The sequence below is a fragment of the Girardinichthys multiradiatus genome, chromosome 1 (genome assembly GCF_021462225.1).
Source record: "Girardinichthys multiradiatus isolate DD_20200921_A chromosome 1, DD_fGirMul_XY1, whole genome shotgun sequence".
In the NCBI taxonomy this organism is placed as follows: Eukaryota; Metazoa; Chordata; class Actinopteri; order Cyprinodontiformes; family Goodeidae; genus Girardinichthys; species Girardinichthys multiradiatus.
In genome coordinates, this window is record NC_061794.1 from 32,641,106 (window position 1) to 32,655,563 (window position 14,458).

General features: G+C 37.4%; 2 protein-coding genes across 4 annotated transcripts in view; one reads left to right on the plus strand and one right to left on the minus strand.

The window, feature by feature from the left end:
* Nucleotides 1-10,300, minus strand: part of ift122 (intraflagellar transport 122 homolog (Chlamydomonas)) — a 31,637-nt gene extending 21,337 nt beyond the window's left edge. For both annotated transcript variants that reach the window (XM_047375470.1, XM_047375461.1), the window contains exons 1-12: nt 10,148-10,300; nt 8,694-8,760; nt 8,525-8,609; nt 8,367-8,445; nt 7,480-7,556; nt 7,281-7,347; nt 7,042-7,188; nt 5,653-5,728; nt 3,931-4,122; nt 3,442-3,580; nt 2,506-2,705; nt 1,528-1,665 (exon numbers count right to left, since the gene is read on the minus strand). In XM_047375470.1, coding sequence (XP_047231426.1) covers nt 1,528-1,665; nt 2,506-2,705; nt 3,442-3,580; nt 3,931-4,122; nt 5,653-5,728; nt 7,042-7,188; nt 7,281-7,347; nt 7,480-7,556; nt 8,367-8,445; nt 8,525-8,609; nt 8,694-8,760; nt 10,148-10,188 — 1,308 coding nt within the window. In that variant the 5' untranslated portion in view covers nt 10,189-10,300. The remainder of the gene's footprint in view (nt 1-1,527; nt 1,666-2,505; nt 2,706-3,441; nt 3,581-3,930; nt 4,123-5,652; nt 5,729-7,041; nt 7,189-7,280; nt 7,348-7,479; nt 7,557-8,366; nt 8,446-8,524; nt 8,610-8,693; nt 8,761-10,147) is intronic.
* On the plus strand, nt 10,277-14,439 carry mbd4 (methyl-CpG binding domain protein 4). Of its 2 annotated transcripts, none has more exons than XM_047375498.1 (8): nt 10,277-10,415; nt 10,545-10,741; nt 11,746-12,461; nt 13,361-13,426; nt 13,534-13,668; nt 13,744-13,893; nt 13,963-14,066; nt 14,155-14,439. In XM_047375498.1, the coding sequence occupies exons 2-8, from the start codon at nt 10,635-10,637 to the stop codon at nt 14,227-14,229; spliced, it is 1,353 nt and encodes a 450-aa protein (XP_047231454.1). In that variant the 5' UTR covers nt 10,277-10,415; nt 10,545-10,634; the 3' UTR covers nt 14,230-14,439. The 2 variants fall into 2 exon arrangements, with proteins under 2 accessions (XP_047231454.1, XP_047231462.1); XM_047375506.1 differs by having other exon boundaries at nt 10,551-10,741.
* Nucleotides 14,440-14,458: the final 19 nt, after the last annotated feature.

Here is a 14,458-nt window from a genome sequence, read left to right on the forward strand (position 1 = left end):
AAAAATTATATCTCTATTATAATATCTAAATATAGATACAAAGTAATAGCAAATGCAGGTTTTAGCTGTTTTTCAGTTATTTTTTGGAACAATTGCATTGAATTTCCACAACAGAAAGACCAGCAATATTTTTTTTAGATCAATGTTTCCTGTCATTAGGTTGGAAACTATGTAATTACTTTTACACAAACATTTTCCACAAAAATCAGCAAAATGTATCCATCCTCTTTTTTTCCAAAAGATTTACCATAGTTTTTTTTATTTTAAAACCTAAAAATTTAAATAAATTGGGTCATTTTCTAAATATGACAGTACATTTCCTATAGTATATCTTTTTAAAAATAATAAGTTGTCTTTTTTGAAAGGTCATGTTACATTTAGGGCTCTAAACAAATTAAATTTAGCTGAACTGAGGGCAAAAATGTCTTTTTGGATTGTAAAAACTGCAGTCAGTCAGTCAGTCAGTCAGTCATTGTACCGTGTTTTGTTTTTAAACCCCTCTAATTTGACATCACTAAATAAAATCTATTACAACCCATTTCCTTCACAACTTACCTAAGCAATACAAGCCACAAGAAATCCAATCTACGGCTTCCCAAAAGGGGAGACTGAAACAGTGGAAGAAGGTTCTTTGGTTGAACAGGACCAAAGTAACTTTTATGTAGCTAATACTTCACATTACACTGAACACAGATTTACCAGCATCATGCTATGAGGATGCTAATGTTCAGCAGGGACAGATAAGCTTATCGAAAGTTGATGGGACACATTCATTCAGTTCAATTCTTTTTCATAGCTGCAGATTCTCAACAAATGCCATCTCAAGGCAAACAGATCCAGTTTATCAAAGAATAAGTCATGTCTTAAAATGGTCCAGTCAAAGGGTATGCAAATTAGGTGGTAGCTAGAAGGCCCATGTACAAGGCAATGGCTACTTTGTAACATTGACTATGTGCTGTCCTTGTCCAAATAAATCTGAATGAATGAACATTTCAGAGCTGCATTCCACTGAGGATCTCTGGATAGACATGAAAACAGATGTCTGCAGATGCTCTCCGTTCAATCTGACTGAGCTTGAGCTATTCTGCAAAGATGAATAGGCAGACATTTCAGTCTCTAGACATGCAAAGCTGGCATAGACATGCATCTAAGAATTGCAGTTGCAACTGCACCAAAAGGTTTTTCTACTAAGTATTCAGTGAGGGGCACTAAATACAAATGATTTCATTCTTGTCATTTATATTTTTTCATTTATAAAAAGCCTAAAAACCATGTATCCTTTTCCTTCTTTTACATAATTATGGACCACATTGTGTTGGTCTATCACATAAATCCCAATAAAATATATTGAAGTTTGTGGTTGTACAATAGGTGTATGAATAGTTTTGCAAGAAATTGTACAAGTCATGCTTTATTAATGAAAAATGTAAATTTTGTATTTCTCCAAATTTCCCAGAGAATTGATATAAGGGAGAGGTCACCATTCCCAAGTTTCTGTGAGGAAATACACTTTCTGTAAGTACTCACAGCTCCGTTTTTTAACCCCACAAGTAGACCCTCTTTGCCTGGCGGACCACCAATCACTTTGATGTAACGAATCATAGATTCCATCACCCATTCTTTTTCCTTGTCACCAGCAAAGGAAAGGCACTGGAGCCTCTTCTCCTGTGCAGAGCAGGACAAGTAATGTGAAACCACAATCATATACAGTACTGACTAACTGATTCATTATGGCAAAATTACAGTTCTAGCTCGATCATTTCATGGGCTATTAATCATAGCAAAACAAACTCATGTAAGTCCAATAAACTGCAGCATGTTGTTCTTTTAAACACTGAAAAGGGTGTTCCAATGTCAGAAAGCAATTTTACAAAGATAAACAATGATATAATCTACCAGAAGCATGCACAAGCTATATATAAGGTCTAAGATCTGTCTGGGGCATGAAACATGAGCATGCCCAGTAGAGAGATCTAAAGCACCTCTGTCACACAAAGACAAACTGAAAAGGAAATAACCTCCGTGCTGCTCCTCCGCCCTACCAGACGCTGTCAAACACACAGATGAAAAGCAGAGGAACCCCCCAAAACACCCACTGCTTTAACAGACCCTAACCCTTCCAATCCATTCTAATTGTCTTTTTTTTATCCGGTTTGAAGAGGGTTGCAAAAGGGGGAGAGGCACGTGCTGCACATGTAGTTAGGAACACATGTACAGCTGGAGCTTTGTGCTAGCTCGGCAGGAACATGTAGGGAAGCAGAAATTCAATTCTTGGGTTGCACAGGTTTGGAGTAAATGATTTAACACTGATTCATTCTGATTTCATCATCTTAATGGCGTCCTAATGTCTGTATAGCCACTGGATTCAAAACAATATAGGCTGAGCAAAAAAAACTAAAGAATGAAATGTTTCATTATGCAAGCAGCATAATACAAAACACAATTTTTTTTTATGCACTTTGTGCAATTTTTAGCTAATTCTGGAAAACGAAATAGACATCAGACCTGACAGAGAATGATGTGCTGGGAGCAGACCACCAGAAGGTTACATTCAAACTTCTTGCAAATTTTTTTGTTAATGCGGTAGTGCATAATGGGGTCATCTGAACTGAGTTCACAGATGTTGATCTTCTCAGGCAGCTGAATGGCGAGGCAGTTTCTATAGATGGCAATCTTCTTTACCAGTTCACGGCACTTGATCCTCACTAGGAATATATGAGAATGATGGGAAAAACCATTTTCAAAAGATGGATTAGAAAGTGTTTTAGGACAAATAAGTTCTAAAAATTTACATAATGTACATAAACCAAAGCTACAACCTTTAACGAACATTTTCCAGGCTCTGAATTTGAGAATTCTGTCTTTTTAAATAGAAAACATAACTAGATATTGCTATTTATAAAATCTTCAAAAATCAGGGAGGAAGATAAACCATACCACGCAGAGATGGATGGATGGATGGATGGTTGGTTGGATGGATGGATGGATGGATGGATGGATGGATGGATGGATGGATGGATGGATGGATGGATGGTTGGTTGGATGGATGGATGGATGGATGGATGGATGGATGGATGGATGGATGGATGGATGGATGGATGGATGGATATTTTCCATACGCTATGTTTTTCCCATACACATTCAGACTTAAATCAATTTCCAAACTTTACCAGACTGTGTAGGAACCTAGCTGGATTTGAGAACAATATTGTAATTTTAATAATTACTTTCAATTTAATTCAATTCAAATTATTTAAAAATACTTTATTAATCCTAATGGGAAAGACAATGATCTCTAAAGAAAATGTAATAGTGTGGTGAAAGTGTAATTCCACCTTTATATTATTAATTTAGGTCACCGTGACCCTGAAAAACATCTGACATATTTTGTAGGAATGCATCATAACATCCCTCCTGTTTGTTTCGTGTGCAGAACTTTACGTTTTTTCTCAGTGATGAGGTGCTGCACGATGACATCGGTCATGCTGTCTCTATAGGCGTAGGAGTCTTTGTAGAGGCCATGAACTGTAGTGAAGTTAAGTTGGTAGCAGAAGATGGTCCCATCCTGGCAGCCGCACACCTAGATAAGAGACAACAATGTAGCAGTACATCCTATTAACACCTCTAAGAAAAGACTGAGGGAGTGGGAAAATGTTCCTGTTGTTAAAGTCTCTATACTGCAGAGCTGTGAGAATCTGCCAGGAACCAATTCTCTCCTGTGTGCCTCATCACTTTCAGTTAAATATAGTGAGAGGAAAAGCTGTAAAAGAGGGACTGTAAAATTAAATAACTTGTGTATCTGTGTAGTTAAAAACTGTGTCTTCACAGCTGAAAAAACTATATCGCTTTCACTGTGGCATGCATTCCTATTCAAGGGCAGGGAAGTTGAGGTCTCATAGAGATATATGGAATCGTATTCTGTGCACCCACCACATAGTTGGAGTCAGGCTTAACTCGGCATGTCCACACCCATGCTTTATGTTCTCCAATAGTTCCTAACCGCACACCATCTTTGGTATAGAGGGACACCTGTTTATCAGAGCCACCCATCACAATGTACTCGCCCTTGGAGAAGTAGCTGATGCAACACGGGTCATAAATTAGAGTTCTGTCTTTTCCAATCTAAGGAGGACAAAGAGAGAAGAGCACATTAAAAAAGGAATAAAAAAAGCTTGTCTTGTTTTTATTTCTCAGACCCTGAGCCAGCACTTCCCACTGTCAGGGCTGACAAACTTCAAAGTCCTAACTACATTCAACTATCCCTTTGAATCTGATGAAAAGAAAGACAAAAAAAAAGAGTGTCTCTGGTTTAGAAAGCCTCTATTGTATTAGAGTTCAAAGTCCATTTATGCAGCATCATATCAGGTCTCTCAGTCCTATCCATCTGTTTTTTTCACTGAGCAAAAAAGAGACTCCCTGCCAATCACTGCTTATTTTCTGTCATTGTGAGCGATCCCTTGCATTGTAATCATAACAGAATGTTCATTTAAATTGATAAATAGGGAGATAATAAAAGAGCCTTAGAAATAGCAAAGAGAAATGAACAGTGCAGATTTGTCTATAATTACAATATTGCCCACAGGGAATTAAGGAGGAGTGATTATGAGTAGGCCAATAAAGCATAGCAAGATCACCTGCAGTGTACTGCTATGGTTTTTACAGACCATAACAGTCTGATTACAGCAAATTCTAAACTCAAAAAGGTCTTCTTTTTGTCCTGAAAATATAGAACATCTGCTTTGGCATACACAATATCTACAGGCACCTCTTAATAAATTTAATTTCACAGAAAATTTGACACAAATTCAAGTGATTTCAAACATGTATTTCTCTTAACTTTGATGATCATGATTTACAGCTAATGAAAACCCAATATTTAGTGTCTCAGATATTAAAACATTTTATAAAAACCACTTGAAAATGGGGACCGCTGCCTTAAAAGTTGTCCAGCAGATGGATATCGACCACAAACGGCCATTACTAAAGAAGCTGCCTGTTCACAGTGTGCTGTAACCAAGCTTATTACTGGAAAGTTGAGTGAAAGGAAAAAATGTGTCAGAAAATGGTGCACAAGTTACACAACAACCACAGCATCGAAAGGATTGTGAAGCAAAGCCCATTTAAGGGTTTATGTGAAAATCTGTTGCATTCCTTGTGTTAAGACACTACTAAATCAGAGACGATGTCAGAAGTGTCTTACTGGGGTTGAGCAGAAAAGGGGCTGGACTTTTGCTCAGGGAACAATAGTGCTTTTTCAGATTAAAGTAAATGTTGCATTTTATTTGCCAATCGAGGTCATGCTTCCTCTATGCTGATTTAATTTAACAGTAAGACTCTGCACTTGCCCACACTGCTAAGAGTACCAATACCTAGTATAAGTACCATAGTATCACTGTGCTTGACTGGCTAGCAAACTCACCTGACATAAAAATAGAAGATCTATGAAAAGTTGCTGGACATAAAATATATCAATGACAGAAAGAAACAGATTGAATACATCACTGTGTGTTGTTATTAATGTTAGTTATATTATAACTTTGCCTTTTTTAACCCAATTACTGAAAATATGTGTGCTTCAATGTCATCCTAAAATGTAGGTCTGTAGAATGAGGTAATAATGAGGATATTATAACAAAGATTAATGATATTCACCTGCTTCCCACTGAGCTCGTAAAAGGAGAGCTTTTGACCCCAGTCTGCCACAGCCAACATGTCACTGTGCTCATTCCTGCGAAACAAAAAGAGCTTAGCTACAAGTGCTAAGGAGAGTCTTTTGTGCTGATAGAGGCTTTGGTTGGTTAAGTAATGACAACACTAAATACAAGAGAGGCCAATTTTCATTTTATGTTTTCCCCTGTAAGTGACAGGCAATAATGGGAAGCTTTGTAATGTTTTCATCGTAATCAGATTGATAATGTTAGGACACAGTACTTTCTGACATGGTAAGCGGATGTATCTTTTCATACTGTCAAAGTTTCACTGTTTAATTCCAAGAGAGCTAAATCCCTCAAAGCTTAAAATGAAACATCTTCCCTGAAACACCTCTCATGCTCACTTTTAAGTGAATTATTATACTTTATGGACTAATAATACATATTTTGGAATTCATCAATGACCCCTTTAAACAAGTTTTACACGTTATATATTTTTTTTGCATTGCTTTATTTTTTTATTAAGAACCCAGTCAGTGGAGTGCTCCTGATTTTGGCTAGAGAGGGCAGCAGAGAATTGAGACACATCCAAATGAGCGTCATAATATCCCTCACAGTTCAACCGCCCTGGTGTCAACTACTGCCACCTGCTGGCCTCACTAAAAATGTGCAACTTAATTCAATCACTTTCAGGTTCATCTTCCATTAAAATTCACCGGATCCCAGTCAGCGGAGAGGCTGACAAGTGTTTGGCAGATATGAGAGCATGGGTGGAGCTGAACTTTGTTTAAATGATATAAAGCCAGAGATAACTGTATTATTGGTAAATCAGACCTGCTGACAGGATGCAGCAGTGCTGTTGGGTCACTGGACTCTTCTGACTGTGTCTGTTAGGAATCTTGGGGTGAACCTTGATTCAGATTTTAAATTCAATAAGCAGGTGAGTGTAGTTCTCTAGTCTACCTTTTATCATCTGAGGCTTATTAATGAAGTCAAGAATTATATTTCTCATGATGCCAAGGAGAGGGTTTTTCATGCTTTTATTACATCTAGACTGGACCACTGCAACTCCCTCTATAGTGGCATTGACCAGCCTCTCCTTCGCCACCTTCAGCTGGTTCAAAGTTCAGCTGCCTGTCTGCTAATGGGGACAAGACGACATGAACATTTCACTCCGATTTTGTATTCATTCCACTGGCTGGCCGTTTTTCTTAGAATTGTTTTTTAGATTTTGAGTTATTAAATGTCAAAATGGTCTGGCAACTTTTTAGCATAACAAGCTTTTACATCCACACATCCCCGGTAAAACTGACAGCACAGGAAGGATAAAATATCAAAATAATCAACATTTCTCATGGATATTATGATGTAGTAACTAAGAATTACTTACTTGGAAGGATTCCAGGCTATGGACCAGATTGGGCATAAAGAACCTCCTGGACGCTCTATTTTGACATACTCCTCTCCATTCTTGTTCCGTATGCTCACCACACCATTCATCATGCCAAGGGCTAGGAACTGCCCATCGTTTGTCCACCTGAAGTTTAAATAAACTCTGGTTTAAGCACTAATGCATTGCCTGAAAATGTGTGTGAAAAAGTGTTTCAGGACAGTAGAGAAACTACTTACCCACAACATGTTATTCTGCTACTCACTTTATTCTTGTTTACAGATTTTTGTTCAGGGGACCACAAGCCTAAAAATAAACAAACAGATCATGCTCTCTCAATGATTCAATGATTTAATTTCCCTTTGGGATTAATAAAGTATTATTGAATTGAATTCTCCTTGAAATATTAGTTTGTTTCATTAACTTAATTAAACTCACCAAAGTCACCAGATGAGCAGGAAGCAAGTTGGTGAGTAATTGGGTTGTAGGCGACACACTGGATAGCATCATTGTGGCTACAGATCAAACGAATGCACAGTGTACATTACGATAGTCGACAACCCCGGCAGCATGTCTAATTCTAATAAAATGTTCTTCATCAATGAAGAGGCTAAGGCACTTCAGCCTAATACAACCCAGTTTTCAGTATTAAATAAGTGAGGAGAAACTTGATTTATTATAGGTTACAGCATGTGTTAAAACAGCAAATACAGCAGGGTTCAAGTAGTTTTAAGTATAGTTGAAAAATGGCTTTAGCAAACATTTCTGAATTGCATGACTTGATTGTGACAAGTGATAACATTATTCCAAGGTCCTTCCAAGGCCATGTAGCTCTTCTTGTTTGCTTGGGATGATGGCCATACATTTAGCGCCACCTGAAGGCTTAAAGGTGCATGAACAGAGATTTTCAAGCTTTGGACCTCTCATTGGATGTAATGGACTTTCGGATTATTACAGTGTCTTAAAAAAAGAACTAAACCACTCCACTCTAGCTATGTCTGTATGTTTACGGCCGTATCCTCCTGGAAGGTGAACGTCTGCCGCAGTCTCAAGCATTTTTCAGCCCTAAACAGGTTTTCTTCTAGGATTGCTCTGTATTTAGCTCCATCCATTTTCCCATCAACTTTGACAGCTTCGCTGTTTTTGCTGAAGAACAGCATCCTCATAGTATGATGTTGGTATTTTAGAGGGGAGGGCACAGTCAGTTTTTACCAACACATATTGTTTTGCATGAAGGCCAGAAAGTCTAATTTTTATTGGCTTTGTTAAATTAATAACCCCAATCTGACATCATTAAAAACACACACACAATTCAATTTACTTACGTATATCTTAAAATACCCTCCAGTTTAGAAGTCCAAATAATGATGCTTTTGTCTGCAGATCCTGAGGCAAACCTCTTACCTGCAGAAAAAGTGGTTCTTAATGAGATGAAAGTAAATAAGATACAGAAAAACTTGCAAACTAAAAACCAGCTGAGTACCATCCTTGGCATAGGCCACACAGTACACTGTGCCACTGTGTCCTTTTAAGGGCTGAATAATAGTTCCATCTTTGGCATCACAGACCTGCAAACAGAAACAATAATTTGTAATAATAATGCATTCTGCAGAGATGTCCTTTGCCAGCCAAAGATAAAAGGTGAGCCTTACCAGCACACGTTGCCCTGCAGCTATTATAATTTGGCTGCCATCTGGCTTGAAGGCAAGGTCATAAACACTGCAAGACAGAATATTGTGTTGAAATGTTTATTTTCACTAGATTGATTGGTCGATCAGCAAGAATACCAAGGTGCCATTTGTCAGTAAAATCCTATATTGCAATTTTAATGTTGGGAATGTCTCCCAAATGCCCTTTAGAATGTTGTTTTATAAGTATATTTTTCTTCTCTTTGTATAGTAGTTTATAATATAATGTAATAAAAGGCTCTGCTGATAAAAAAAAAAAAAGATAAAAATGCATTTTCAGCCTTCAATAATAACTATAAACTGTAATTGAGGATGTTTGCAAATCAAAAAACCTGACAGTATTGCTGGGACTGTTGTCTGTATGACATCGTCTGTTTCATAAGAACATTAATGAATACAGAGATTATCTTTCAAAATGTGATTGATTTGAACACAGATTACTAGGTCTGTTGCACAACTTAATGTAATGTAGTAAAACGTAGTAAAGTTGCCTATTTAAGAAGATGAAAAAATGTAAAGTTTTATTTTTAAATAATATATTCATGGAATGACAGATATTTTACAGATATGTTACAAAATGGCAGAAAATATTGTGATAACATTTAAAGTCCATATTGCTATCCCTAAACAGCTGCATGCAAAAACAGAAAGGTGAAAGACAGAAGTTAATGTAAATTAAAGAAGGGTTTTTAAAGTATAAATAAAAGATTAATTCATTTGAAGGCTCTATACACAAAGACCAGCACAGAGGATAATGAAAAATTGGCATCTGTAAGAGAGAAGCATCCCAATGCAATTAAAGGATGGAACAAAACAATACATCTTGTTACCTGTTCGGTCAAAAATTTAGAAATGTGCAGCTATTTTTAAAGGTGACATTTTGGGTATTTTTTCAGACAATTATCTCGAAAATCTTCAAAATGTGGACTCGGGGCAGTGAAATCAGTTTAATTGGAGTAAATGTTTAAAAATAATAACGTCTACATTTAACAAATATAAAAAGGATTGGGAGCTAGAAACTGCTCAAAACACAAGAAAGTGGGAGAAGGGGAATAATGTATTTTACGATAAGACAATAACAACGTGTAGCTGCAACGTTAACACACCGACGTAAACGTTTTGTAAGAAAAAAACATTTAAAGGCAAATACTTTTAATAAGGCAGTTGCGTAGCAACAAACCCTGACGTTGATTAAAGCCAGCTCGATTAACTTTAACGGTTGCCATGTTTCAAGACTTCTAGCAAAAATAATTGTGACAAACTACATAATTTGCTTTCGATAAATGGCTAGCTCAAGTGCTAATGTACCTTAGCTGGCTTCTACTAGTTTACATAGCAACCACCGTTGCTATCCAGCTAACGTTACATCCCAGTTTCCGGACCAGGGTTATAAAATAAATACAAGCTTAGTCTCTTACCGTTCACGAACCGACTCTTTCCATTTTTCAATTGGTTTCATTTTCTGATTTTAACCATATAAACGACGAACTGATTTTTCTTTAAATCAACAAGTTGTAGCAGCTCGATTTTTTCGTTGTCAAGGTTTGCTCGCACTGCGCAGACTCAGAACTGCTTACGACTTCCTGCAGACGAACATGTTGCCCAGTTCCGTTCCACTGTTGATATCAAAACAGAGCTGGGTTTTGACGGTTTTCCTCCATATCAGAATGAATTACATGTTACCCGGTACGTACAACTCGCTGATTTTAGTGTGTTTTTCTTATCCTCGTTTGCTGTTGCAAAAGAATAATGCCAAAATGCTGCTTCTCTGACGTCCACGGTGATTTCTTCGTGTGTTTCTGTTGTCATTTTAAGGTGCAGATTTGAGAGGAACTGGTAAGCTGCGTCCCTTTTTCCAAGATTCCTCCCAGTAGGTGTGAAAATGAGCTGGAAATCTGTATAGACATGGATGGCCAAAGCAACAAGGAAGAACTGCCCCATGGATGGATTAGAGAAGTAAGGCAGCGAAAAGCTGGCAAGACTGCAGGAAAACTGGACGTGTACATATTAAGGTGATTCGTTGTCTTGTCCGCAAGTCACTTTACACCCTTCATAAATTCATTACAAATACAGATGCATCTCAGTTAATTAGACAAAAATCCCAAAAATTCTTTATTTCAATTATTTTATTAAAAATTGAAACTCATATATTCATTACACACAGTTATTCCAAGTGCTTATTTCTGTTAATGTTGTATAATTATTGCAGCTGATGAAAACCCAAAATGCAGTTTTTGACATAATTCAAATATTAAATAAGACCAATAATATATATATATATATATATATTTACTTTTTACAGACAGGTTATGTTAATGATGGTGGGGAAGACTGCTAACTTGAAAGGTGACCAGCAGACAGTCACCGACACCCTCCACAAGGGGGGTAAGCCAGAAGTGGTCTGTGCTAAAAAAAAAAAGCTGGCTGTTCATATAGTGCTGTTTCCAAGCATAATCATGGAAAGTTGACTGGAAGGAAAAGGTGTGATAGAAATAGATGCACAAGTAACACAGAAATATCAGCCTACTGAAAAGTAGGCCATTAGCTGTACTGTATATGCACTCGATTCTTGGTTGGGGCTCCTTTTAACAAGAATTACTGCATCAATGCAGTGTAACATGCAGGTGATGAGCCCATAGCACTGCTGACGTATTACTTTAATAGCTTGTCTGCACTGCTGGGAGTGGTATCTTTCATCTTTCTCCTGGAAATAGCAAACCTGCTTTTTGTTTGCTGCTGGGTGTCATTAACTGTCAGCTCAACAACTGTGAAGCCAGTTGTCTTTCCCATAATTGTGTTGGCCATAACAAAACATTTCTGTAGTAAAATATAAATTTTTATTGGCCGCATGTAAAATAAAAAATGTTTGAAGAACATCATTTTGGCTTTTCCTTAGCTGCAACCTAATATTTTCAATATTAACATAAATAAACACAATATAATAATTCTGTTATTGAGATGCACATGTACAAATTCAGAACCATGTCTAATCAGTACATTTTTTTTGTTGTTTTAGTCCCAGTGGGCAGAGGTTCCGGTCTAAAGCATCCCTGCATGCTTATCTATTACAAAATGGAGGGGAGAACTTGGACAAAAGCCTGTTTGATTTCACCTCCTCCAAAAATAAGCTCACGAGCTCTGAAACAAATCATTCCAAAGAAAAACAAAAGAGACGGAAGAAAATGCAAGCAAATGGACAGCAGGATAAAATGGGTGGACAGGTGAAATCTCCCAAAAATAAATCTAAAAGAGTCTTTTTATCTGTCAGACATAAAGCTGATGACGGGAAGGTAAAGCCTGCTGAGGAGGCTATTAACATGGATATTTTCCAAGAGACTTTAGAGGACATAGTTGAGGAGGCTGAGCAGATTTGCTCACAAGCTGCACCTTCATCAAACTTGGTGGATGATGATGATGTGCACAAGAGTGCTCTGGGGGTGGGGCTGCTGAGGGAGAAAATATTAAGACTGGCTCCTTCTAGTGAAAAACAAAACAGCTTGCCTGCTCACAAGAATCAACAAGAGTCAGTCTGGACTTTAAGTGTTGAAGCTGCCGCTGAGAGCGAGAATGGAAGTGAGGAGTCAGCAGACACAGATGTTGCACAGCCTCACAGCAAAGGTGACAAAAAGTCTAATTCTGAGTTAATGAGTAATGCCGATAGTCACAGAGACGAGGAGGTGCTACCTGACGGCAGTAGTGGAAGCTGCACACCATTAAGAGATTCCCAGAATAGTAAGTATGAACTACATGGTCTGACAGCAAATGAAAGCTTTTAATCAAGGCCTTTATTTCATCTAGTTTTTAACTTAGGCTGTATGCTGTAAATCATAAACTTTATTGTTTTATCGTATTTTTAAGTACAGTCAGGTTCTGGTAGCTTTTGCATTCCCCAGACACAAATGCATGTGAGTTAGAGGTGTAAGAAAATAACTGAAACATCAGTAGTTTGATGGCAACTTATAAGAGGAATCATTACAGGACTTCATTTATTTATATATGTATGATAACAATCTTAGTCCACATGTGTTTTGATACATGGTTTCCTTTTTTGATTCCATACCCTGTGGTAGACAAGACCAGCTGTCAACAGCCAATAACCACAAAAGGGTGTAAGCAATGCAGACAGTGTAATTTTAGAACATTTAAGCAGAATAACCAGTGACAGTTAAGCGTGTCAGCATTTGGCATTCAATGATCCTCCGCTTAATTCAATTCAATCTGGTTTTATTTATATAGCACAAGTTCAAGAAACACAACAAATGTCATCTCAAGGCACTGTATCTCAAGTTATTAAGTGATGATTATAATAAGCGCAAACAGCAGCAAACTGTGTGCTTTGTCACAGCAAATTACACCATTAAATCTACTAATCAGCTCACAGTAACAGGTGTGTACACTAATGAACCCCAGTATTTCTGTGCCATTTGTCGTCACCAAGTTGAAATTAAAAATCTGAATTTTATTAACTTTTTAAACATTTTAAAACTAGTCATCGAGAGCCCTAAAATCATGTTTAATAAATATATTATTAAAATTACAAATATATATATATATTTTTTGCATTCTATAAAATTAATCTGGCAAAGAATTTTAGGATGTATAACATTCAACACTTTCCTGTTTGTTCATAGGATCCAACAGTTTGGAGGGCAAACGGAAAACAAGCCCTTACTTCAGCAGGAAACCACTGAAAGATGGTAATGTTTGAAAGTTTATTTGTACGTAATTGTTAGCAGACTCTACTCCTCCTAATATCTGAGATATTGTTTGTGTTTTTAGAGAATTGTTCACTGTTTGTACTCAGGACTCAGCCCACCGAGGAGGAAATCTCTTAGAAAATGGACACCTCCCCGCTCTCCCTTCAACCTCATACAGGAAACCCTTTTCCACGACACCTGGAAGCTTCTGGTGGCCACTATTTTCCTGAATAAGACAAGCGGTAAGATCGCACATTCACACACATTCTGGATCAATCTGCAGTGAAACGTGGCATTTCACTAGTTCTTCATTACAGGCAGGATGGCCATTCCAGTGCTTTGGCAGTTCTTTGAACGTTATCCGTCCGCAGAGGCGACCCAGGAGGCTGATTGGAAGCCCATGTCTGAACTCATGAAGCCACTTGGGCTGTATGAGCTTCGAGCCAAAACAATCATTCGCTTCTCAGGTGAGGATGTTTGTCTTCTGTAGGACAATTGCTGTCTAAAGAAATCTAACTGGATTTTCTCCTGTTTAGATGAGTATCTAAACAAACAGTGGCGTTACCCCATCGAGTTGTACGGTATTGGCAAGTATGGGAACGATTCTTACAGGATCTTCTGTGTTGAAGAGTGGAGACAGGTGAATGAACTTAGCTCCCTAACAATATTTAAGTTATTTTTCAGTCTTAATTAAGCTTAATCTAACGGTCTGTGTTTTTCTGTTAAAGGTGACGCCTGAAGATCACAAGTTAAACAAATATCACGCTTGGCTGTTGGAGAACCACGAAACGTTGGGTATCTGAAGAATGAGCGACCTCGAGGAAGATTTCATCTTCAAGCAAGAAAATCTGCTGTGTTACATAAACACAGACATTATCCAACCAAACAGCAGATCAGTATAATGAACTCGCAATTTTAAATCTGAATTACTTAAAGATTATGCAGTATTGTTGCAAAGGTTTGCACTGTTAAAGGTTTTATGTCTTCGTCAATAAAAGTTTTAATTATTTTAATGATTGAATATGATCCTCC